Consider the following 24,173-nt stretch of genomic DNA (forward strand, 5'->3'; position numbering starts at 1 on the left):
AATGCCTTGCCCATTGTCAGAGAGACAGGATGTGTGAGAGGCAGATCATTTTGATTCTAAAACCAGTCCTCTCTCCATGCGCACTGCCTCTTCTCCATTTAGGTTACACAAATTAGTCATGTTCCCTGCTGCTTTGAAACATATGCTCTTGATTGATGAACAGTGAAGAATGGCAATTGTACCAAGAGCCAACAGTGTCCTTAGGAAATTCATGCACCGAAATAACTAGCAAATATAATTTTTTAGGCGTTTGAAATAAATGGAATCACAGTGTCTCTGTGTGTCTATGTACAAACATAATGCGACATCATAGAGAAAACTGGACCTGGGGTCAAGAAAGCCTATGTTTCAATTCTCTCTGCCACCTATTAGCTCTGCGACCATGGGCAAGTCCCTTCACCAGGCTGAACCTCAGTTTTCTTACATGTAAAATACCTGTAAAAATATGAGGGGGGTTGAATTAGTTGATCTTTAAGGTTCCTTCTAACTAACCCCAAATCTACAATTCTGTTCCGAGAACTAAGGAAGTATGGTGTAGTAATCAGAGTATTGGACTTGAGACAAAGAGTCCTTATTTTGAATCTTTCCTCAGACCATTATGACCCCAGGTAGGTCAATAATTCTCTTTGAACATTAGTTTCCACATTAGTAGAAGGGGATAATAGAAACACATACCTCACAGCACTGTGAAAATCAAGTAAGATCTTGGATATAAATTTGTTTAGGAAATTTTACAGTGCTTTCGCATGATATACTAGGCTATTTTATCTAGGAATATAAACAGTAATTGCTCATATTCATATATTTGCATATATAATAAGCATTAGTAAATGCTTTCAGACTCTATGATAAGTACTGGAGATACAAAATAGAAAAGTGAGCCAGTCTACCTTCAAGGACCTTACAATCTATGATGGAAAAACAATTATGCAAAGTTAAACAAAAGCAGGATTATATAGAAAAGGAATACAAAATGACGAAGGAAGGAGTGGTGGCTTAACAAGATGCCTGACTTGTATTAAGTGTTTAATACATACTTGATAACTGACAGATCTGTGGGCTAGAGGAATAGAGAGACCTTGCAAAGGACATTTTGGCTCTTGAGCTCAGTCTGGAAGGGAGCCAAGAGTGCCAACATCTGAATTGTTTATAGGCATTAGTCAATATAAAATGTACATGGGCTGAGTCCAATTTCTATTTACTGTCCTTGATATAATAGGGATACAATTAAGTTCACTACAAATAATTTTTACCTCATATTCTCTTTCCTGTGTACGGTCACATACATTTCATAGACTCTCCCTTGGGGAATGGCCCCTGCAGGAATCAGCAAACTCACTCCTAAACAACAGGTAAATATAAACACAGGCATGAGAAAAAAGCAAAACAAAACAAAACAAAAAAACGAATTAGGTAGGGGGGGAAAACAATCAGAAAGTACCAACACAGCTTGTCTAAAGGAATAGCTACAGATTGTGAAAAGGCAGCCATATGTCTCCTTTCCCCCCCACTTTGATAAAAGGGAAATCTTCCCAGTTGCTGGGATTTATTTATTTACTGGTTATTTTAGTTAGCACAGCTACTTCTGTGCCTTTGTGAAATTAGGTGAAGAGAAGTAAATTTTTTTAAGTTTTATTTTAGTCAGGGAGCAGGCAGATGGATATTTTTGCTTAGCTCGTGAAACTAAAGTAAAAACAACAATTACTTTTAAAATTTCAAACTGTTGTAATGGGACACGTCTCTCTAGGCATTTCTTCTTTAATTACAAAAATCCCCTGTGAAAGCCAAAGCTAGTAGAATGTCATATTTTAAAAACTAGCAAAGGGATCTCTGAAAGGATGTCTGTTTTTATCAGCATCATGGATTAGGCCAGTGTTTCTTAAATTGTGGTATGAAGACCCCTGAGGAACCCAGAATCCTTTTCTATGAGTCTATAAGATTAAAATGATTTTCATAATAATATAAGATTTAAATCTCTAATATGGCAAATATTAATAGACATCATCCACATGAAGAAAAGTTCTATGGAGGAGAGCTTTTTTTCCTCCATGATTTTTAAAGTGTATAAAGGAGTCATGAAATCAAAACATTTTAGAACTACCAGTTTAGACCTCAAATCATTCTAGGGCAATTTCAGCTTCCATGACCCTGAGAATGGTCCAGTACTACTTGACTTCATTTCAGTGGACCAAATGATTTCTCCACATTTGCTCACTTTGGGGGTTCACATTTGTGTCCAATTTATCAGCAAGATTACTGGGTCCTTCAGAAGGAATGTGATTCACTTTTGAAGATGAATTGCACAAAGATGTTTTTCAATTAAAATTGAATTCAGTTAAATTAGATTCAACAAGCACTTATGCTAACCATTAGAAGCAGCCCTCCACATCAAATGCCCTGCTTGACAATTTGGGTAAGACAAAAGAAACAGAAGATAAGGTTATCACCCCTAAGGAAGTTACAGATTAGTTGAAGAGATAATAGTGCATATATACATAAGACAAGAGAACAAAGGAAAGTAAGGAAAGATGATTGTGGAGGGAGGATAAGTTAAGGAAAACTTCATCAAGGAGGAGGGGAGCCTCTTATTGCACTTTGAAGGAAGTACAGAGCTTAGATTGCAGTGGAGTGATATGGGCACTAGGTAGGGAGAAAGAATAAGGAAAGACAGAAGAATAATGAGAGTGATCTTTTTAGGACATCGTAAGGGAACCTGCCTCGTTAGAGTGGTGCTGCCATGACGGAAATAGTGGGGGAGGGAAGATATGTAAATCTGGGCCAGTTAACAGTTTGGAATGCCAGAGTGGGGAGTTTGTATTTGACTGGAAGGGGATGGGAAATCACTATAATTTCTTGGGAAGAAATTACACAATGTTGCAGTGAGTGTGGGTGATATTGTTTCCTAGCACCATATTTACTGAATACTCACAACTGGAATTTGAAAAGTTAAAGTATTTTAATTTCGGAAGTCATTTACTCTTTTGAATGCCTACTATTATTTTCAAATAAAATAAAAATGAAATGTGATAACTCTGTCCTAGGGGTCTGGTTTTAATACTTTATGAGGCTTCTCTGGAGTTAATTGCCAGATAAAATGATGACCTCTAAATAATATTACAAAAAGATCGCATAATGAAATACTAATCTTTAAATAGAGAAATCAATGGAGAGTGAGTGGTTTATTTACCCTCTGTGCCTGATGAATGCATAATAAAGAGTTAAGTTAATAAATTAATCTTGGCTCTTCTCTATGATATCCTCTCTTCATCTGAAAAACATTAGCATTCTAAAATTCTTCTTCCTCTACAGAAAATTGGAACTAAAGTGACTGATGTGATGTCTAATTCATTTGTTCTTTGTATGGATGGTGACAATAGAATGGGTTTCTGGCTCAAAGATGTGCTGGCAAAAGGTCAGTGGTTTAACTGATACCTCATCTCAGAAAATTTCAAAGTATGTTTCTCCAGGAAGTGTTCTGGTAGTTACTGGAAAAGAGAAGAGCTTTAGGGAAAAGACAAATAAACTTAAAAAAAAAAAAAAGTATGTTCTTAATCCGAGTAAAAAAAAAATTAGAGCTCAAAGGATGATCTACATTTAGTATTTCATGGCCTATTAAATGAGGAAGGAAGAAATGGGGCTTTTTTTGGTAGGAAAAACTGAATGTTTGAATTTTAAACCTTTAGAACTTACCTGAATTAGGGACAATGAGATGCCCTCCAAGAGAGTTGAAAGTCCCAAAGGCAGTACAGGATGGATCTGTTTGTCTAGCCAGGCTCTGATTCTTCAAGTTGAGAGTCTCACTTTCTAGCAGAGACTGGGTAATCTGTGGGGACAGCTTAGCTGTGAAATCCGATAACTCATCCTGTGGGGTTACTGCACCTGAGGTGTTGTACACTTTGATTTTCAGATTGGGTAGAGGATCAAGAATTGGTGAGTTGGTCATTGGGATTTTGTCTGAGACATCATGCAAAGCATAGACAGGGCCTCTGTACATAGCTGCAGCTGACGTAAGATCTGGTGGTACCGCCAGGAGATCTGTGTTTGAAAAGGAAAAGCAATTTCACTACCTCATTTTGACCAACCTAGGGAAAAAAAAGTCTGTGATAGCCTGTGATAGTACAAAAGTTTGCATGAGGGTTTCAGTACCTGTTGGCCAGAAGATAATCTGGACCCAATACAGTTGTCTATCTATGTCTGCCTTCTTGCCCTTAAAAATTCTATTTTAGCTCCTCTGGCTTATTTAATAAGATATATCTAAAATACAGAAGAAGGAAGCAAAAGAGTGGTACAAACCTGTAAGAATAGCATCAGGAAGGCTAAAGCTCAGAATGAGCTGAGGTGCTGGAAAAATGCTAAGGATGACAAAAACCACTTTCCCCGGAATGATCAGACCAAGAAGAAGAATAAGGAAGGAACAACAGGGACAAAACAGAATTATTCAACTCCTATTTCTTTCCATCTTCTCTATCAAGGAGAATGATCTTCATACTGGAAAGGGTAGAAAAAACAGAGTAAGAGGGAATGGAAGCTCAAGGCAGGTGGGGAGATAAGAGAGAGAGTCTAGCTGCATAAAGTGAATTCAGATGAATTACATTCCAGAGCACTGCCAGAAATGGAAGGTTTGATTACTGAAACAGTATCAGTAAACACTGAAGACTCCAGGAGAATGCCCAGGCAAATGTCCAGTTTTTTTTAAAGTGAAAAGGTAGATTTCAGGAAATATTAAATAGTGAGCTTGGCAGATGCTCAGCTCCAGGAAAAATCTAGAATATTTTTTTCAAATGGATGGTTTGTGGGCACTTAGATATAAAAGAAGGGACCACTAAGAGTTGCAATTTTTGCATTAAGAACAAATTATGTCAGACTAACTTCACTTTCTTATTAGAGAAAAGATATAGACATAATCAACATTAATTTTTGCAAGGAATTTGACAGTCTTTTAAGATAGTTTCAAAGAGAATGGAGAATGGAAATGGGATGGAAATACAATCATTGGGTGATCTGTTTTTGTTGAAAGACTGTAACTAAAAAGGTCAGACTAATGTATCAGAAAGGTCAGATAATGTATTTGAAATGTATATCAGATAGCAATCTGATATGACTCTGAAAGATGGCAGCCAGTAGTATCATGAAGTCCTCTCTCATATCCAATTTTATCAAAGTCTCAGATGAAGATATTGAAAGTATGCTTCTGAAATCTCTAGATAACACAAAACAGGAAAGGTTTGCTAATAAACTGAATGACAGAATTGGCATCCAGAAAGTTTGTGATAGTAGGGAGCATGAGACTGGATCCAACAGATGTGATCTGACATGGCTAAAAAGAAATATTAGCTTGAAAAAAATTTCAACTGTACAAGTATAAGGTTAGGGACTGATTCTGTGATTCTCTGGCGTAAGAAAATCTCTGTTAAGGAAACTGCCGTTATCAGGGCAGCCAGGAAATTTCTATACAACTTATATACTTAGAAAGTTGCCTGGAGCACTGAGGGGTTAAGTGACTTAGCCATAGTCTCACAGTCAGCTTGAATCAAAGGGGAATTTTAGCTCCCTCCTCTCTGCCTCACTGCTTCACCTAGAGAAAGATGGGAAAAATTACTAGAGGCTTGGTGAGTTAATTGTATGCTCAATGTGAGTCACTAGGATGACCTGGCTGCCAAAAAAGCTTATGCAACCTTAGCCTGCATTAACAGATGTATTGTTTCTAAGCAAGGGAAGTAACATCCCCTTTCTGACATGTTGGACAGGCTATATTGGTAGTGTTTTGGACATTGCTTGTTATCATACTTTAATAGGGAGACTGATGACTGGATCTGATCCAAAGGGAATTATCCAAGATCCTGAGGGTAATACCATATCAGAAGAGGGCCAGTTGAAAGAACAAGGAATATTTAATCTGGAGAAAAGAGTGCTAAGGGTTATCCTCATATTTCTTCTCAAGCATCTATGGAAGCATCTCAAGCCATATGGAAGAGGGATTGGATGTATTCTTCAAAGTAAGAACTAGATTAGAGAGATCTTGCTTCAAAATAAGAATTTTCTAGCAATCACTGCTGTTCAAAAGTTCAATGGTTTGATATTTTATGAGGACAAATGCCCTCATGTTGTCCATGTTGTAGAGGGGGTTTCCTTATCCAGAATGAGACTGAACCAAATCATAGGCTCATAGATTTAGAAATGAAAGGGACCCTTTTGGGTCTCTTTATGAGGATACTCAGAGACATTAAGTAACTTGACTCAGGTCACCCAGTTAATGGGTGAAAGAGGAGGGCCCTGCACCTAGGTCCTCTCATCTCAGAGCTAGCTCTCTTTCCAAAGCACCATCATTGCCTTTAAAAATCACTTCCAATTCTGAGATTCTATAATTTTTTCAGATTTTCTTAGAAAGTGAAATTTAGAAGTATGTCCTCAGTTTGATTTCAGGAATAGAGAACAAGCCTTGAAGCCAAGAACACAAGTTCAAACTCTTATCTTTGACATATAAAGGCTGTGTGACCTTGGGCATATCACCTAACTTTTTACTAAGAAGTTCAGGGACCTCTTGGATTTCAGGAGGTCTATGAAATTGATGGGAAAAAATATGTCATTATTTTTACTAACTTCTGATTTCCTTTGTGTTTGTTTTCCTTGTGCATTTTATAATGTTCATTTAAACACATTATCTGAGAAGGGGTCTGAAGTTTTTATTAGACTGTCAAAGATAGAAGGTTAAAGGTTAAAAGTCCTATTCCGGATTACAAGAGAAGTTGCCAATCAAGATTGATGAAAGGGTTTCTTCATTTGGGAGTTCCCTTTGCCAGTGAAATCACAGGTCTAGTGTCTTACACTAGATATATGATTTCTTCTGCATCATGACATATAATTCTATTTTAATGGACAAAGTCCATGATGTTGGAATCTGAGAGGTAGATAATGGATGGGGAACTGAAGCTGATTGAGCACATGCAAAAGACAGTATGAAGTTCCTTATCACGGAGTTGTCTGGTATCACCATTGTGAAAGCTTGGGGAAGGCATATGGTGGAGAGTGTAAGGAAGAAATGCTAATTTACTCTTATGGTTGTTTGATGATGGGTCTGTATCATGGAGCCTTGTCATGTTGGGTTCAACTTTGGATGGTTCAGAATAAAATGATTTCCAAGGTCCAGAAAGAGTATGGGAGAACCTGACACGTGTGAATTTATTATTTATTATAATATTTTTTGTTCCAAAATATAAAATAAAAATAATGGTCAAAAAGCCATGTGGATACAAAAGTATCAGGTTTAGTAAGTAAATATAAGGTAATCTCTTTTGAAGAGAGGGAGAAACTAGCTGTTAGGGGTTTGAGGAAATGCCTCATGAAGGAGGTGGCCCTTCAGCTAAGCTTAGAAGGCAACAAAGGATTCTGAGTAGATGAGAGAAGAGAATGTGTGTTCCAAGGATGTTCTAAGCATGCAAATGCATGGGGAAAGTAATGGAATGTCATGAGAATGGGAATAATAACCAGAGCAGTTTGACTCTTATAGGATCCAAGGGAGACTACTCTGATGGGTACCTTTTACTGGGTGGTTCCTTCAGGACACTGGCCACCAGAGAAGTACTCAGAGGAACAATGGGTCTGACTTTTTCCTTTTTTTGTGTGAGACAAATGTGTAGAGACAAAGGCCTTCCTGGGAGCTTAAGTCTGTGTCTCTAACACAATCCCCAGCTCAGACTTGGCCATCCTTTCAGGATGGTTTTAAGGTAATCGGAATAATCTTGCTGGCTGCCTTCCCCACTAAGAAGGGAATAGTGGGTGGGAAGTCCAGGAGGCGAAGTAATACCAATTTACAAAAGGAAAAGTTTCCTTGGTACTTGCATGGGGGATATGACATGACCCCCCATGCTAGATCTCAGGAGACCTTTAATAGCACATTTTGAATAAATTTCTAATGCAAGATTCTAAAATATTTTCATTGCTTATTAACATCATGAAGATTACTGTATTATAAAGTTTGTATACCTTACTGCCTCTTTAGCTTATTTGATTGTCCTCAAATTTATGATCCTTTTTTTGTCCTTGGGGAAGTAAATTAAACTCTCTGGATTTCAATTTAGGTGAGTGGGCTGGACTGGGAGATCTGTAAGATCCTTTCCAGTCTCTAGGCCCTAGAATCCTATGAAAGTCAATGAACAACAGATAAAAATATGAATGTAAAATACAGAAAAGAAGGATGTTTCAAAGTCTGTTACTGTCCTTACTCCATAAATACTTTAACTAATGCTACTCTAATCTAGCAAAGCAATTTTGACTCTCAATAGAAATGCTTAATCTCAGAAACATGGAAAACCCATACAGATTTCATAGCAGACAGATTTTCCACCCCTCTTATTCTTTATATAAAGTCTTACACAGAGATTGTAGGTTAGTGAGAGGGTGATTCCTCAAAGTTAGAGACAAAACTCTGACCAAAAAGTTGTCTCAGCCATTAGAAAATCACCACATTAAATATAAGTTCTTAATTTTTTTCTTTCTCCTTCCTCAACTCCTTTTCTCTTGTCCTCTCCTCTTTTGAATATTCTGTTTTCTCCTTGGTCGCTATAGTTCTCTGTCCTGCAATCAGTGGTCAATTACTCTTTGTGATTTTATTTGTTTGATGTGTACAACTTCTGGAAATAAATACTGGTGGTTCTTTCCTCCTTCTGCAAGTAGCTGATAATCTGCTTCAGGCTAGAAACCGCTGATAGCACATGAAATGAAATGTCATCTCACCTTGCCTTGCAGCCTTGATGTTCACTGGCTGAAATCCCCCATTGAGTGCTGAGGAATCAATGATATCAGACTCAAAGTCTCTATGGTTCTTCCGATAAACGAATAGAGCCACGATCACAGAGATGGCCAAGCACACAATCACTGCAATAACCACACCAACGTAAAGGGCGACATCGTCTGAGTCAGGAGCCGCTGGAGGGGAAGAATGAAACAGTTGGTCAATTGGTTATAGGAATTTCCTGTAGCGCATATCCGTATTGCTATCTTTCCTTTTGACATTTATTACCTTTTTTATAGGTTAATTTCAAATCTATTCCAAAAGCTATATACTTTGAGTATGGCCTTTCAATGGAAAATGGTCCTAGATTTCTCTCTTTCTTGTTCTCCATCTTTCTACCACTGATTTATTTTGTATTTGGGAAAACTAACAGATCATTTATGGCTAGGAATATAAAGAAATATTAGCTAAAATTCTACCAACTCACAAGAAAAGTTCAGTACTATTGTTGTTGTTTGTGTGTGTGTGTGTGTGTGTGTGTGTGTGTGTGCGTGAGTGTGTGTGAGTCAGTGAAATAGGATAACAGGTTTTTAATTTCACGGATGCTCCATTTAAAAACATAAACATTCCCTTAGAAATGTCTGGCACATTTTGAATCAGTGTATTTATTGAATTCGAGTATTTTCCTAAGTAACTTTCCAAATCATAAAGTTTACTTCTCCAGGGTTCTTCTTTCCTTTCACCTAAACTCAGAAGTAGTATGACTAAAATGAGCAAATCTGGGGAACTCAAAGATAGAGCTGAATTCTGTGTTTTCTGGAAAGTGAAAAAAAAAATACTGAACAATATCACCCTGTTCCTCCTCCCTTGTCCTCCTAGAGCCAGGTCTGTGGAACTGGGAGATAGGGGAGCTTGGGTGGAGGGAGATAGAATTCTGTATTCCCCAGGCAAGCTGTTTTTCCTAAGGAAACAATATGTGCAGCAAGAATTGACATTTTTTCAAGAACAAAAAATCGAACACCTGTCTTATCCACTGTTGAACAGAAATGTAAACCTATTCCATAAGTGTCTGACCAAGCCCTGAGCCAATCAGGCACAGTGTCTGATTATCCCAGAGGCAAATTAAGTTTGTCTTCATGAAGGAACTTGTCATATTTTAGAAGATGGGGACAAAGTGGTGGTGATTTTTCCCATTGGCCTGGCCTCTTTTGACTTGACCTGGCTCAATATGGAGGATTCAACTCCAGCATACCAGGCTGTGCCACCTTGGTTATGTCACTTTCCCTTCAATATTCTAGGCAACTCTCTAAGAAAAGATTCTAGCCTTGCACTAATAAGGGAAATTCCTTGATGGGAGCTCTCTGCTCTGATGAAATCACATGTCTAGTCTCTAAACTTCCAATCCTGATGAGCAGAAATTTTACCGAACTCATGACATCACTTGTGTCAATGATCTGCAAAAATCACTTGGGAGGATGACAGTGAAAGTAGTCTACTCCCCCTAGCTAAAAATAATTATCTAGTAATAGTAATGATGAAAATTGCATTGACTACTAAAAAAACCTAAGGCAAATTGAGTGATAGCTTTGTAGCTATCCATAGTTTGCCCTGTTTCCAACAATAAAAGAAATCCAACAAAAACGAGGATATTTTTTTCATGTTTGATTTCTTTAAATTTACTAAGAAAGAAATTTTACTATCTGCTTCCCTAGGGTTCAAAAACATTTAATTTCATGCTGTGTACGTAGGTGAAAACTGACAGACATTTAAAGGAAATCACGACATTCCAGATACTTATGATTGTGGTTTTTTCTGAGGCACATAAGTGCCTTAATTCTCTTTTGCTTTCTTTTATTTACTATTATTCATTAGACCTGTAAGTCTTTCTAGGTCATGATCACTTTTTCAGGAGTCTTGGTTTCTTATCTGATAGACGTGAATTTATATTTGCAGTCTTTGAAGCCTCTCTTTTTTTTAAATCTGCCTATTCATGATTTTTTGTTTTCTCTTTCAGGTTAACTTTCATCACATTCTTCTTCCTCTGATTCAGCAAGGAAGCACTAAGTTTATTTTCTCTGTTGGAAACTATTAGGTGCCTACCTCCAGTATACATAAGTGATATAGGAAAGGTAAACTCAGACTGATGAATGACAATGAATGATTAACCAACAACATAAAAACAAAACAGGACACTTACAAGAAAATCCATATTCATTCTGGGTTCTCTGTTCAGTTGAAATAGGATAAATGAAACCTTGAAAAGAAAAAGAATTATACAAAAATGGGAACAAAATCAAATTAATGAGGGGAACAAAATGGGAAGCATGAAAAATGGTTTAATTAAAAGAAGAGGAAAAGAAACTCATGGTACTTTAAAGTTCTGATTCAGCACAGAATTATGATTTTGCATCTCCTGTCTGTTCCAGAGTCTCACTAAGAATTAATAAGTAGGCAGATTGAATTTCAGAGGCAAAACTGGTCTCGAGTCACTAACTTTGGAGTGCTTAAAGTCTTTCTTTTATTGAGCATAAACTCTAATGGATCTAATTTATTTCAGACATCAAGGGTCATTAGCATATGGAAAATCTTTTTTTCCCTATCCTTGCCATATGCTTTAATTCCCAAGACATATTCAGTAAAGCTCTAAACAGTTTTTTTATTTAATTATAGCAGCTTGCTGTTGGTCTAATAGAGCTAAAGAAGACCTGTCGTCATTGGTCAAAGGTTAAATACCCATTTGCTGTGTTGAGCCTAAGGAAAAGAAATCCACTTTTTGGATTTCCTTCTTGTTTATCCCTCACTTCATGTAATAGGAATCCAATAGGTATTGCCCAGGGAGTGAGCAGTTTGTCAATGAAATGGAAACTGGATGCCTTTTATTTTAAATCATTATAAAATCAATAGAAGCCTAGAGGGTGTGGGATTATTTATCTTAAACATAGTGTTATCTGGATGGAATTATAGCCTACTTTAATTTTTCAAATAAATAATTAACCTTAATGCTTTTCTTTTAAGATACTCCAAAACCAACTAAGTATTGTTTTATTTGTTTGTTTGTTTTAAAAGCCAGAGGAGGAAATTTTTCTTTTCCAATTTGGAACCCAATATTCTGAAAGTTAAAACTTGGTTTTTTTGTTCCACTTATAAGCAACAGACTGTGACTTCCAAAGAAAGATGATTTTAGATACCAAGCATCTCCTCTAATGCAACATTTGAATGTCACGTAAAAATGAATCAGAAACACATGGCTTCAATCTCCCTTGCTATATACAGGATTAAAAGTTAAGGGGAAACTGTGAGAATCAAAATTAATTGGCTTAAAATGAAAACATTGCAAAATTTGGATACTAAAGCAAACTTAGAAGATGTGATAAAGGTATCTCAACGCTAGTTTGATGAACATTCAACTCTTCAAAGAAACTTAGAAGTCTGGGGAATGAATGCTGCAGAAACACATGGTTCTTGCTTAATGAACGAAAGGTTTGCTATGGCACAGGCAAGTTTTTACCCGAATGAATTTTTAATGCTTTATTTTAGAGAATGATTGCAGCCCCATACTCATTTTTATAAATATTATATTCCTTATTTCACTTGTATGACTCCATGTATTAAGACTGTTGTGCATTTTTAAACAACCTGTGTCTAGTAATAACCTTTTTCTATTTGTATTCGGTGAATTCAATAAAAGAACAGCCAGGACAGAGACATTAGGAAGAAGTAACTGATTGCTAAGATCTGAAGTCAAAACAAGTTATTCATTTAGACACAACATGACTTAGTAGCTAGCACTGCTTTGCTCAAGATCAGCTTTAGGGAGAGGGATTTCAAAGAACCTGTTTTTAGGAACTGGGGTAAACAGGCAGGAAAATACATAATAATACCCAATCATGGGAAAGAGAGCCAGTGTGGCTTCATGATAGAGAACTGCCCTTGGACTTAGGAAGTTCAAATCTTACATTTTAGTGCAAATGTTGTCTCCGATATATACTGGGGGGGGGGTGTAATTTTGATCAAGTGACTCTTTTTACCAAAAAGAACTATTCAAAATTGAAATTTGTAGGAGCAGATACCAATCCATGTTGGGACAGGTAATTTCCATTTTAGAAATCCCCTTCACTGATGAAACTATACATCAAAAGCCCCTTTTATGCCCCCTGAAGAAGAGACAGAATTGGGGGATTTAAAGTTCTGGTGTGTGTTTGCAGGAGGAAGGTGGTTGTGTGCTATATAACAATGAAAAAAAAAAGAAGGCAAAGGGAAACTAACATGTAGAAAAAGCATGAAATGGCCTAATGAACACTGGCTTTCAGGGTCACACTGACTTGGGTTCAAATCTTGACTCTGACACTTATGGGTTGCATAACTTTAGTCATGTCACTTAACTCCTCATCTGTTTCCTCATAATTTTGCAGGAAGGATATTAGGCCAATGCTTTGCAAATGCTGAAAAATACAAATGGGAGCTATATTATAAAGAGGAAATATTCTAGGAGGTAGCACTCAATTTTTTACATATTTTTGCTACCAACAGAATTTCTGTTCTTGTCAGGTAAATCAAGGAACAAAAGATAGGAAATATAGAATTGTGATCTTAACCTGAGGTCTTCCTCTAATTTATGCTAACCCCAGAGCCCTCTGCTACAGCCACTATAGAGAAGAGGGAAGAATTCTTGCAACTTTACTCATTGGCTTGTCTCTATTTTGTTTTGCTTTTGAGAATGAGTACTGCCATTTTGCCCAGGTTGGAAGTTTAAGAGCCACCAGGAGCTTTGACATGTTCAAATTTCACCTGGGGCAGTTTGCTTTTCCATAAGGAGTCTAACATTCTGCCCCACCGGCCCCAACATGGGGCTCATCATCTTGGTGGGGGACTTTAGAGGAAACATTGATCAGATGAGGCTACTGCTCCTCAGATGAGGCTGTTGCCCCTCCAATTCCTAAGCAGAAGACATCTCTGAGTCACAACCTAGGTCCTGGGATTTGGGATTTTGGTGTGTACCATGACTCCTGTTTGCACTTATCTGCTGTGGCCTTGATCTCTTCAATGCTAAGTACACAGTGAAAGTGAAAATGAAGTTTGTACTATTACCTGATCCTGGTCAAACTAATGTTTTCCAGAAATAACCAAAATGTCAGAACAATTTTAAATGAACTCAAAAGTCGTACAACTTTCCTTTTACTATGGCTGTAGAAACAATAATAATCACCTATTTCCAGTGAAAACTTCTCAACTAAGTTCATAGACCTTCAAAATAATGAAACTTATTCAATTACAGTCTCAAAGCATCAATTAGAAGGCAAGGGATTTGAGGGAAGGATTATTTTTTTCACTTTGAAAATGATGGGACAGATAAGGTCATATTTTAAAGTTTGTTTTTGTGTGTGTCTCCATTTGATCCAGTTTTTATCCAATAGGAAAGAACATTTTCTTCATCTAATGAGGTGAACCTACTGAGATTAGTAGCAGAAATAATGAAAAAATAACATCTCTGGTAGGAACAAAAGGAATGTGGTGCAAAATAGTTATTTTGTGACTCTATTAATAGCTTAGGCAATAGGAATTTGGTCAATCTATTAATTAAAAATAATGCCTAATAAATGAGACAATATTATTTAGCATTATAGAGTCAAAGCCAGTAGCTGTGTGTGTGCTTCCCTCAATGATAAAATTACTATTTTATCCATTTATTCATTTTTAATTGGGATAAACCCTGGACTTGAAATATGAAGAATCTGAAAGATGGGTTCAATTCCCATTGTAAGATTCTGGACAAGTAACTTAAACTCTTGATATCTCACTTTTCTCATCAAGTAAATGGAGGAACTAAAAAAGAGAATCTCTCAGGTTCATTCCAGCTTCACAGTGTATGCTGCACTTTTATTCTCATTTTAAAGGGTTAGATTTTATAAAGCCAGTTCTACTGATTAAAAAAAGTAATTTGTAACTTTTGGTACATCTTAGCCTTGTTGAAAAGGTAACTTTTCTTCCCTTTAGCTCTTAGAATTCAAGAGCTTCAAGGGACCTGAGAAATAATTTAGTTTAACTCCCTAAATCTTTTGGATGAAGAAACTGAGGTCCTAGGAGGCCATCTAACTACTTTATGGCAGGACTAAAATCTATGTCTCTGACTACTGAACCAATATTCTTTGTTTTCCAACATGCTACACATCAAAAAGAAATGGACACTGAAAGTGAAAAAGGACAGATAGGCATAAGTCAGAAGAGTCAGTCTAGTATCTTCATATTTTAATTTTTCGTTCAATTGTCATACGAGCAAAAGCAAATTATTTATAGTTAAAAACTTTTCCCACTTGAAACCTTGTCAATAACTTTCGTGACCTTATAGGCATTCTAGGTTTAAATGAAAAGGCTATATAAAAAGGCATTTAAGTGTTTTCTGTTTTTCTTTAAAAGGGAGACAAGCAAAGGACATGTTTGAACTGAGTTGTTTTCCTATGATAAATTATCTGAAGGACCTGTGCAGGGTCATGGAGTCCTTAATTTGTGACAATGACATTGTGTTAGGCATAAAACGACATGACTCATAAATACTTGAAGAAATAGCATTGCTCACCTTGGGAATGGTTCCCACCAAGAAAGAGGGGAATTTATGATAGCAATTAAAATGGGTTTTTTTGTATCTGAAGAGTAGCAAATAATCCTCTGATAAAAGCATATAAGCACACTCTTCCTGCATTTACAAGTGAAAAAAACAAGGGATAATTTTTTGAGACTTATCTCCTCCATTTTCAATGGCATTAGATTGCTAACAAGATACCTTACAGCTAGTGACGGTTCCAAAGTTGAACGAAGTCCACCATTCAGTCACCATCTTGGAAATGCCACTTAAGGAAAACAATGAAGTATTCATTTGAATTCAACAAACCTTGGAAAAACTCTATCTATTAGATAGATGATTATTATAAATTAGAATTGTTGCAGGTCAGACACCTTAGTTCCTAAGGATTGGTTTCAATATGTATTCCTACAAGAAGGTTGATGGCTAGATTTAATACACATTACTAAACTCTTGAGGGCCATCTATTTCCCTGGCCAGATGGTGGGAGTAGGAGGATGTGAAAAAAGAGATAAAGGAAACCCAAAGATACCTTTCAAGACAACAGATGAGAATTACTGCCCCCCCCCAGATGGCATGGGTACGCAGTTGACTTATGGTAGAAGTTCTGGATCACAATTGAGTTTATAGCATGTGGGCTTCTAGTGCACAACTGAGAAATCCTGGGCATCAAGGAGATGGTGAAACACATCTTTTGGATTTCACAAAGGGCCTGAAAGATAGTTATTACTTTCCTGACATTTTGAATACTCTTTGCATTGAAACAAACAGGGAAAATGAGGAGACTGCACAGAACTGGACTCAAATACACTGAGTTAAAACAAAATCACTATGCAACAAGTGTACCACAATCTAACGATATGTTTCTGTCTTTAGGTAAAAGGAATGACTGACTTCAGGTTTAATTCTTTGATCTTTTCATTGGTAGAAGAATACACAATTCTCTAATGTTTTGCGTCACTTGATGTACATGGCAAATACTTTTCAAGTACTCTATTACCTTATGGATCCGTGATCACTTCAATGTGGGCACACCTTGCAAAAGCACAGATTGCAAGTTATCCAGGTCTGCTTATGCATGGTGATTTGAGTAGCCTCCATAGAGAAGATATCCAATATATTCCCTTCATGTATTTCATGAAGCACTGTCCATCTGATATAGGCAGACAATCTTAACATTTCAGGCAAAAAGGACCTCAGATTCAAGTTCACCAAATCTCCCCCCTTCTCCCCCAAATCCCCTCCACAAAAAAAGTTAACATTTATTTTCATATAGACTAGTCTGTGCTTGGAGATCATTGATGACAGCATGCTTTCCTAACTCCTGAGGTAGTGTGTTGTACTTCTCAAAAGATGTTTTTCCTGATGTCAAGTCTAAATTTGCCCATTTCTACCTTCTAACCATTGACTCTATTTCTGCCTTCTGGAGCCAAACAGAAAAAGACTGATGCTCAAATGTATGACTTGACATTTATCCCTACTGAATTCCATCTGATTTGATTTGGCCTAGTGTTCTAGCCTGTCAAGGGCTTTTTGGATTCTGATTCTATCATACAGGGTATTAGCTCTCCTTCCTAGCATTCAGTCATCTGCAAATTTGATAAGCATGACTTCTAGATTCTTATCCAAGCCACTGATAAAAACATTAAATAGCACAGGGCTAAATTTCTTTGTTTGACATTTAAAGGCCTTTATAATCTAGCTCTGGCTTATTTTTTTCCATGCAAATTACACATTATTTCCATTCATATACTCTGTGCCTCAGACAGACTGTTCCTCATTAAAAAAAAATCCATCTCCTGACTCCATGCTTTTATACTGACCCCAAAGCTTCCAGTACTTCCTTTCTCACCTATGCCTTTTGGAACTCCTAAGCTCAAGAGCCTTTCCTAAATTCATTCAATTGATAGCATGCCCTCTTAATTCCCCAGGTATTTTTCATCTTAAAATCACTTTGTAACTTTAAGTAAATACAAGAAATCATATCCATTTGTTTCATACACACAGACACACACATATCATATGAGATAGAATGAATCACTACATAAAAACTAATTATTATCATTGCCATGTCACCTGTGAATATGTTGTATCCCCAGTGTGTTATACATATTCCCAGATGACAAGGGCTGGTTCATTTTTGGGTTCATAGTCCCAGTACTTGGAAGTTTGGGGGAATCTGGAATACTTTTGCTTTCACTGATAACAGTAAATTCCCAGGGAGGGAATATAGTCATACAATCTGCTCAGGGGGTTTCATACATACTCATCTGGTTTCTTTGCTGATTTCAAAAGCAAAAAAAAATGTTTTACAGGAAAAAAAATTTTTAAATCTGCATCAGAGAATATAGGTCAATGTGTTCAGGTAAAGAATATAAAAATTTACCCAACAAAACAGTAACCACACAGATGTAATTATTAAATTAACCCCTTCATCCTAGAAAGTAATCTATGTGTATACTCAAGTATATATGATATATATAATATATATAATATATATACACATATATATGTAGATATATACATATATGTAAAATAACAGCACCTTTGCTAAATTATGACAATACTATTTTTCTAAAAAGGACTGTTGCCTTTTTAAACTTTTTAAAAATATAATTATTTTTAGCATTCGTTAATTTTTTGAGTTCTAAATTCTGTCCCTCCAGACTTCTAGTCCCTCCTCCACCATTGAGAAGGAAAGAAATATAACAACTATATAACTGAGATCATGAAAAACACTTTCATATTAATCGTATTTTTAAGAAGCAGAAAAAAAAGTGAGGAAATTATATTTGTCTGCATTTGGACTTCATTAATCTAAGAACTGTTGTCTTGAGAAGAATTTAAAGATGTTGTCTAATGCCTCATTATGACTGAGGCATCATCATGAATTTTCAAAGTGTATCCTGCAGAGATATGGACTTTGGCAAGTTCCACTGTGTTAGAAAAACTGAATACATTATTAGTATCATGCTGATTCCCCTTTCCTTGGACCAGGTTATATGAGGATAGAGAAGATAGATCACTAACAGGTTTGGTTAACAAACATTTATTAATTTCCTATTATGTTCAAGCACTATTTTGTCACTAGGGATTCTAAGGAGTGAATCGGCCTTCCAATGATTAATTCTTTTGTTCTGGAAAACTAACAATTCTATGTAATTCTTCATTAAATGTCCACCATACATTATTTTAACCCCTATACTCGCAAATCAAGTAAGACATGTATAAAATACATAGACATGAAATCTTGATGCTGTGGTGGTCACACAGGTCATAATCATGTTTGCAATGCACCTATTTATCACAATGTATCACTACCCCTTTAAGGAAAAAAAATCAGAGATTGAAGAGCTTATGTCTAGCCATTACTTCATGAGAGGGTCAAAACACAGAATTCATTCAACTTTCTCAAAGCCAGATGCAGAGACAATTCTGGAAAATTGATATCGTAAGGTCAAACTGCAGAATTCATTCAACTATCTCAAAGCCAGGAAGTTCACTGATACAGAGACAATTTGGAAGATCGACATTGGAAAATTCTCATTTGTCAGATTTCTCCTTTAGCATAATCTTGACCCCAGCATTCTGCAAATCCAAGTTACTCACTTGGATCTGGTCAGAATTATATTTTTTCAGATAGATTACATCACACAAATTCCTCTCAAAACTTAAGTAAAATTTGAAAGAGTGATGAAAGACTCCACCAAAATAACACAGAAACTTCGTTGCTTAGTCATTTCTGACTCTTCATGAGCTATTGGAGATTTTTTTGAAAAAAGATACTTGAGGGGTCTGTCATTTTCTTCCCCAGTTTATTTTTTAGATGAATAAATTAAGACAAGCAGGGTTAAGTGCCTAGTAACTAAATTTGAATTCATGAAAATGGGCCTCCTGCAACCCAGATCTGCTACTTTATCCACTGTGCCACCTTGCTGCCCCAACGCAGATGCACACACATATGTCTTTTTGAAGACTCATTGTGCTAACACATATTCCACCTCTTCCCACACCTTCTGAACCTTTGCAATACCAGTGTTTTAAATCTCAAACAAATCTATGCAACATATTGGAGATTTTCCTTCCTGGCTTTTGTCATTTAGTAGTACTAGCACTCCTTTTAGCAGTCTTCACTCTTATTGTCCTGCCAGCTTATACTTTTCTTATGAGACATCACTTATTTGTTCTCCCTTTAAATAGCTAATGGCAAAACCCAGAAATTCTTTCCTCCTACTACCGAGATGACATTACTATGATGATTGCTAATAGAAAAAGAACACTGAAAACTGTTCTACTGTCTTAGGAGATAGCAGGCTTTTTATCAGTGGAGGGACCAGGATGGACAATAAAATGTAATTTTAAATTAAAGAGAGGGATTCGAGATATATGGGACTAAATGGGAGGAGGAGGAGGATAAATAGGACTAAATGACTTTTGAAATACTTTCCAGTTGTGGCATTCTATGATGCTCTAGACTAGCTCCCAAATCTTAAAGGAAATGGAGGGAATGACTTGTCTAAGAGTACAGTACCAGTTAGGAGCAGAAGTAAGACTGGAATTTAGATCCACTGAGGGTGACATTCACACTCTGATGCTCAGTCATCCTTGTGAACATTAGGCTAGATTATTTTTAATGTCTACATTCTTTAAAAATAACAGTGTGCTTTAAAAAGCAAAGGAATAAAAAAAGTCCAATTTCTTTCCAGGACATTAAATACCTTGGTCTCTAATTATTCCTTAATAATTCATTGTAATTAAATAGCACTAGTTTCTGGATGTGCATAAAGCAATTTTGAAGACTTTGTGACAGATTTTCTCAGTATATGAACTCTTCTTTCAGGGCATTGAATTTTTATTCGGTGCTGAACTAAATATATAACTGAATATACACTTGACTATAAGCTAAATTTACACAATGAAAGTGACCTAAAAGGAAAAAGTAGGACTTTCAAAACTGTTTTAACATTGGTAATAAGTCTTTCAAACTTGAATAGCTGCATTAAATATTGCTGTTTAGCTTTTTTGGATCTTTTAAGAATCTGATCATTCAGAAAAATTATATGGAAACTGTAAATCATTAATCCAGATTCCTAAATTGACTTCATAATCATTGATTTAGTGTCCAATATAGCCATTAACCAGAAGTAGTTCACTCACTGTTGTAGTTAGATCAAGGCAGGCTGTCACACATGGAACAAAAACAAGAATCATCTTGACCAAATGGGAGCATGTCCCTGATGGCATAGCACACCAGATATCTTTTCTTCTTGCTTGTCTTCTTATCTCTTAAAAATGATATCTCTTTCAAAGTAGCTGAAAATCACTTTCAGATGCAGGAAAAAAAAAACAGGATTTCCTTAATATTTTATACAAAGTCACCAAGAAGTCTGAAGAGGAATTTGGGAAAGGATGGTGCATATGTAGATGAGACCTGATACAAAATGCATTCCTTTCAAGGTCATAAGATTGCCTAAGCTAATCTCATAATTCAAATATCGATATTTTCTTGGTTATTGTACATATCTGGAATCATAGCGTATCACAATCTTTAATGATTCAAGATTTGCAAACAAAAGATGTCTGTTGGAAAAGGGAGTGTGTTATTGCCTCATTGGATAATATAGAGCTGACAGAAGTGTCTCATAAAAATTCAGATATTTGAGGAAAAATGCATCTCATTTTGACATTTAAAAGAGTAGGAATGGAAGGAAAAAAAGAAGTATGTATATCCTAACTTGGCTCTGATGCCTAAAGAATACTGGGAGACCTGGTGAAAGAACTCCAGAGATTTGAACTATTCTTCTACCAGTAGGATGAAGTGGGGTTTGGGGTCATGGAGTATTTTGGGGTGTGGGTAGGGATGTTAATGGAAGGACCTAGATAAGAATTACAAAAAATGAGAAGGCAATAATAGCTTGCTATATTCAATGTGGGCAGAAATACCCTCATCAATAAGAAGACAAATGAATTGGAAGAAATAAGTAGGTGATAGATTATTGAAAAATTTAATGTTAAAAATACATTTGGGTTCCCTCTTTCAAGTTCTAGAGGAAAAGTACAGTATGTGTTATTTGTTAGGGAATTTCAGGTGGGAGTCAGTTAGATATACTTAGCATTCCCTCAGAGTCTCTAACTGACCTGTCTTTGATAAAGGATAGAACAAATCCAATTTTAATAACGGCCATAATAGCTAGCATTTACATAACGCTTTAAGTTTACAAAGTGTTTTACAAATAGAATTTCACTTTTAATAGGAGTATTGCTTCTTATATCTTGAATATTATGTTGCTATTCATAGATTTTATTGCGTTGGCCTTTTAAATATAATGTTACATTGCAGGCTTGTATGTTCTGCTTATTTTCTCTTCTGAGCTCTGGTCTCTTATTATTCCCCCCCTTTCCCCAACCTCTCCCCACTCTCGCCCCAAAATGCGCTCCATTTTACAGAATAACCATTTCAATGGAATTTTTATGTGTAATTTTGGATAACATACTGAAAATCTAGTAGGTTGAATTTATTCTGGGAAAGACTGGAACGAAAAATCTATTTGATGTTGCTATGACTGCTTTTTAATTTAAGTACATTAGAATCCTGATTTGATGAACTGTGTGTATTTATCTGTGTCCATGTTTTCTTTCCCAGGACTGAATTATAAACTCCTGGAGGATAAGGACTAGTGAACTTTGAGTCAAAAGTTTGAGACTTGAGTCAAGACTTCAACATTTACTAGCCATGTCATCAACCTTTTTGTCTCTGTTACTCATGTTTAAAATGGGCATAATAATACTTGCATCATTTACCCCAATATTCTGTTGTCACTTAGGTTACTTGTGAATCATAAAGCATCTTGGAATTAAAATGGAAACTATCTATGTATTCCCTACCCTACCCTACCCCCCCCCCCCAGGGACTAGTACAGTTCAATTTGTTTTAATAAATACTTTAAAAGTTTTTAGTAAAATGATTTTAATCAATTAATACTGACTAAAAAAGACAATTCACTAATGCCTATTCCAATCCCTCTCTTTAATTTAAAATTAAATTTTTCTCATTTTTTTTCTCATTATTTCACAAGTCATTTTACAATAAAAAATAACCCCAAAAGATTGAAATCACTCTCAGACTGAAGAATAGCTAAAGGACTTAGAACAGTGATTACATCTGACAGTGCACATGGTCTTCTATGCTACTACTAGTCCCCTATTTGTCAGGGGTTGGCAGAAGTAGATTATACTATTTGTTTACATCGGGATTGTGAGTGATTTTTCAGTACTGAGGGTTTGGCCTCATTTCTATCATCTGTTCCATTTACATTGTAGTCATTGTGACACACTGAGATTTTATATATATATATATATATATATATATATATATATATATATATATATATATATATATATTACTTGATTCACTCTAAAGAATTCATAAAAATCACAGTTTCTCTGAATTCTTGTATATATATATATATATATATATATATATGTATATAAATTCTAATAGCGAAGTCATCTTCACTTACCAACAGTTTCCCCATCCTATTATCCTCCACCCCCATGAGCACCTATTTTATTTTTAGTTCTTAATGACCAGAAAAAGTGCCCATATGAATGCTTTGGTTTATATTGGACCTTTGATCTCCAACAGAATATACACCCAGAAATGGGATTTTTGAGTCAAAGGGTATAGATATTTTTGTCTTTTTTCCCCAATATATTTCCCGATTGTATTGCAGAATATTTGGAAAAAAATTCACAGCTCTACCAACAATGTGTTAACATTCCTTCTTTCCACAGTCCATCCGGTAGAGACTTTCTATTGTTTATCTATTTGCAAAATTTGAGAGGAAACCCCCAAATTATCTCTCCCTATTAGTGATTGATTGTATTTCCTCTTCTGACAATAGAAAAGGGCTACTGCAATGTAACATTTTATTTAAAAGGCCAATGCAATAAGGGGATATCGGTTGGTATCAATTCCCCATCTATCTTGAATATCAGATTTTGAAAATTTTGATACAAATATTTCCTTTATAGTTTATAGTTTTTATAGTTTTCCTTCTTATTCTGTCTTCACTGATTTTTTTTTATGTACATACTGTTTAATTTTTAAGAATCAAAATTGTCTCAGTTTTCTTAGTGGGGAGAGCACTTCCTCACTCTTGTTTCCAGATGCCACTTCTGATGCTTTCTGTTTGTGTCACCTCTGACGCAGGGACGTGAGGTGAAGGAACGGCAGATGAGGCAGTACTGAGCCTCGCCTCTGATTGGAAGGGTTGTGAGCATGGCAACTGGCACTGCTTAGTCAATGTGCTATAGGTGTATGCATTCAACCCTTCTGCCATTTGAGGTAAGGCTCTGCTCTGCCTCACCTGCCATGCCCTCACCACATCCCTCAACAAGTCATGGAAATTCCTTGGGTCTCAATTTCCTCCTCTGTAAAGTAAAAAGATTGCACTAGAAGGTCCGTTGAAGTCCCTTTGGACTTTAGATCTATGACCCAATGGTCATTCAGAAAATGTTACTCCATATTATTAAAGGTTTCTGAAGCTGAAAAATTAAATTTAAATAGCAATCTATTACAAATCTGTAGGAGATTTGATCAAGAACTCTTTCTCTAATCCTGGTTTTCATCCCCTTATTTCAAAATATATGACTCATTTTTTGACACCTTTTCAGAATTTCTAGGAATTCCTTAAGTGATTAGATTTAGATTTTAAGATCCCAAGTCACAGACATTAATAGCCCAATATGTTATGTGTATACTAATATCTTAAAAAATCATTGTATCTCACGAACAAAAACAAAGCCAAGTATTCTTTTTTTAATATGATGCATTACTTATTTGTTATAAACTTTTTCAAGGAA

The 24,173-nt window shown here is 35.9% G+C and overlaps 1 protein-coding gene across 1 annotated transcript in view; it reads right to left on the bottom strand.

Moving 5' to 3' along the window:
• UNC5C (unc-5 netrin receptor C) overlaps window positions 1-24,173 on the bottom strand; it is a 435,583-nt gene that overhangs the window by 60,008 nt on the left and 351,402 nt on the right. Inside the window, exons 8-11 of the mRNA XM_074228072.1 lie at window positions 10,929-10,985; window positions 8,734-8,925; window positions 3,691-4,035; window positions 1,254-1,341 (exon numbers count right to left, since the gene is read on the bottom strand). Of these exons, the coding sequence (XP_074084173.1) occupies window positions 1,254-1,341; window positions 3,691-4,035; window positions 8,734-8,925; window positions 10,929-10,985 (682 nt within the window). The remainder of the gene's footprint in view (window positions 1-1,253; window positions 1,342-3,690; window positions 4,036-8,733; window positions 8,926-10,928; window positions 10,986-24,173) is intronic.

The sequence above is a fragment of the Macrotis lagotis genome, chromosome 3 (genome assembly GCF_037893015.1).
Source record: "Macrotis lagotis isolate mMagLag1 chromosome 3, bilby.v1.9.chrom.fasta, whole genome shotgun sequence".
In the NCBI taxonomy this organism is placed as follows: domain Eukaryota; kingdom Metazoa; phylum Chordata; class Mammalia; order Peramelemorphia; family Peramelidae; genus Macrotis; species Macrotis lagotis.